Source organism: Acanthisitta chloris, unplaced genomic scaffold (genome assembly GCF_000695815.1).
Source record: "Acanthisitta chloris isolate BGI_N310 unplaced genomic scaffold, ASM69581v1 scaffold2535, whole genome shotgun sequence".
NCBI lineage: Eukaryota > Metazoa > Chordata > Aves > Passeriformes > Acanthisittidae > Acanthisitta > Acanthisitta chloris.
Window position 1 is genome coordinate 13,181 of NW_008672952.1, and position 2,907 is coordinate 16,087.

General features: G+C 50.7%; 1 protein-coding gene across 1 annotated transcript in view; it reads left to right on the forward strand.

Moving 5' to 3' along the window:
* Positions 1-255: 255 nt before the first annotated feature.
* The window catches only part of KCNT1 (potassium channel, subfamily T, member 1), a 37,001-nt gene continuing 34,349 nt past the window's right edge, over positions 256-2,907 (forward strand). The window contains exon 1 of the mRNA XM_009074699.1: positions 256-404. Coding sequence (XP_009072947.1) covers positions 256-404 — 149 coding nt within the window. The remainder of the gene's footprint in view (positions 405-2,907) is intronic.

Sequence of the window (2,907 nt, forward strand, 5' to 3'; positions counted from 1 at the left end):
GGATGTTTTCTTGCTCCTCTTGCACCAAATTTGTTGCAGCAGCAAGGCCAGAGAGTTTGCCTTGACTCCCTTCACTACCAAAATAAATGTACAGGGCAGGATTGTTCCACTGAGCAGCCGTGACTGGGGAGAGAGAAGAAGGAAGGAGATGGTACGTGCCGACAGCTCTAAACTGATTGCGGTGAGGATTGCTATGTATGAGAGAGTTCAGGGGGGAAAGAGGAGGAAGTCACAGAGGCAGCCAGAGCTCACAGGATGGCGAGAGCCAAGCTGAAGAATTCCCCATCAGAGAGCAATTCCCATGTCAAAACTGTCCCACCAGCAACAACAGAAGATGTCCACGGGGTGAGCCCCTTGTTACCGTCTCGGAGGATGGGATCCATGGGGAGTGATGTCGGACAAAGGTATTGCAGGACTGCAGTGGTGCGTGGGGAGGGTGGGAGGGGGAGGCAGCACCTTTTATCTTGTAAATGAGAGGGAAAGGATTAGTGCCACCACGGGCTGGAGGGGTGGTGGTGGATCAAATCTTTCTGATAGCCACACCGGCTCCAAAGTTGTGTTATGAAATAGGGAGCTGGAGCAGGAGAAAGCCAGTGCCTTTAAATTTTTTATAAGTGCTTCTTGATGCTTTAGCTGCCAAAAGCATGTCTGAATGGCAGCCTGAGACACCACTGTTAACTTGCATTGTGCCTTCTCAGTGCAGTAGAAAACCAGAAGCTTATTTACACTGCTAACGCCACGGTACGCACTGTACATAAGCACCATGTTTGCATGGCAGGAGATGTTCGGTCCCCCCTCTGAGCAATAATTTATTGGTAACTGCAATAAAAAGAAGAGGGAGCTGCCATAGGAAATGCTGCAGCCTTTCTGCAAGCACACAGCTGAGCGCTCAGCGAGGAAGGAGCTGTTTTTCAGGAGGATGGGATTGCTTTGCACTGCACTGGGATTACAGTGTTTCAGAGGCAGTCAGGTCCCCTAGTTATGATGAAGATGCATATGTCACCAATTCAGTTATCATTCTGTTTGTTCCATTTTCTGTTTCATTTCCCCCCCCACCAGCCTGTCAGCCCATCCATGCTGCCTTCCCTCTCAGCAGAGATTGCCTCACCTGTGACTGTGTACTGTACAGTCTTCTAGGATGTAATTCGGTGCAAACGAGCATGGCAGGAAAGCGTCTGCTCATGGTGAATTCTACTTGTTTGGCTTTAGATGGGAATGAATTAACGCCTCGGCTCCAGGCTCTTGGCATATCTGGGGGGAGGATGGCACCCAGCCAGCGCTGGCAGCTGTGGTCCCTCTGGGGAAGCCGAGGAGGGAGGTGTGTGTTGCGGGAGCATCGCGTGGTCGTTCTCGGGGCTGAGCAGTGCTGGGCACATGCTTTAGTCTCCAGGTCTGGGAGGCAGAGTCCTGTCTGGGTCTGCTGTGTGGTGTGCCAGCTCTCCAGATGGCTCCAGTGCTGGTGCTCTGGTGAGCAAACACTCCGAGCTGGTGGGTCGTTGCCTTCTAATTTCATCAGGCAGAGGCTTACACGTGTGGAGAGCTGCAAATGGGCATCGTGTGGGTGTGCTGGAACTGAATCTCTGAGGCTGGTGTGGCCTCAGCACATTTTGGTGAGCAGTCTGAGTCTGCTCTCAGTGCTGATCAGGCTGCTTGTGCTCTGGGTTTGTGCCTGGCTTGCATTGCTTCAAAGAGACACCAAAGCTGGACCTGTTCTGGGGGTACCTACACCTCTGGTGGCATGTCCTGAGCACCACTGTGGGCAAAGCCTTTGGAGAAACTGTAATTCCTCTCTGTGCCCAGCCAGGTGCTGGTGGTGTACCCCTCAGGACAGTGCCAGTGGTCAAAGCCAGATGTGCCTGGGCTGGAAAAATACTACTGGGAGACTCTTACAAACATATCCCAACCACTGTTAATCAGCTGTGATTGAACATGCAAAAGGAACTTCTTCTCTCCTGCAGTCAGGGGCTTGGTGGGTTCCTGCCCAAGATCATGGAGCCAAATCTTCATCCCAGGGCTGACCCTCCTTGTCTCTTGGGGATCATAGCATAAAGGAGGGATGCTGCAAGGCACCACTGGATCTGGGCAGGTAGCAATTCCAAAACCCACATTGCTACAGTGCTTTAGTGGACCTTTGCCAGAAGGCCAATGTGCAGAGCACACCAGGGAGCCTCAGGGCTGTATGAAAATCCCAATTCCTTGGGTTTCTCTGGAATTTTAAGTGTCTTGCTGCAGTCTTGTTGTAATGAATTGATGCTGTGAGGTAGAGAAGTTGGTGGAATACTTTTCTGCTCCTGTATAGCCCCGCAAGCTGCAGCTTGCAGTGTCTGGATCCTGGATTGTCAGGCTTCCCTCCTTCCCTGTGTGCTGCTTCCCAGCAATGAGTTGGCAATTAAGATTTGTGCTCTTCTCTTTTACTGCCTATGCCGGTGACAAAGGCAGGAATATTGCTTTGGAAGTGATGAATAGTGTGTTTGAGAGGCTTCATCTCCTCCAAAGCCAGAGACAAGCAGCTTTATCAAGTAAGCAGCGACAATTGTCACTGGGAGTTGGGAGTGAATTACCAGGTGATGGAGGAAGAAGATATGTGTTACAGGATGTTCTCAGGGATGCAAATGAATTCTCCAGATGACTGAAGCCAGTGAAATGTATTCTCACCTACTTTATTTACCTCCTTACTCTGTCTCTTAGTCATTGCAGCATCTCAAAGCTTTTAGGGGTTCCCAGTCAAAACAGGAGGAAAGGATTTGAATTCATCTGAGGAGAAACCACTCCACAGATGTATATTGTTCCACACTTACCGGCAAAAAGGGGAGATAGGGCTGTCCTTGGGCACCCAGGATAGGGATTTTTCCCTGTGGGTGGAGAGCTGTGGGCAGGATAGGACCACTTCCATGTGGAAGTAGCTCC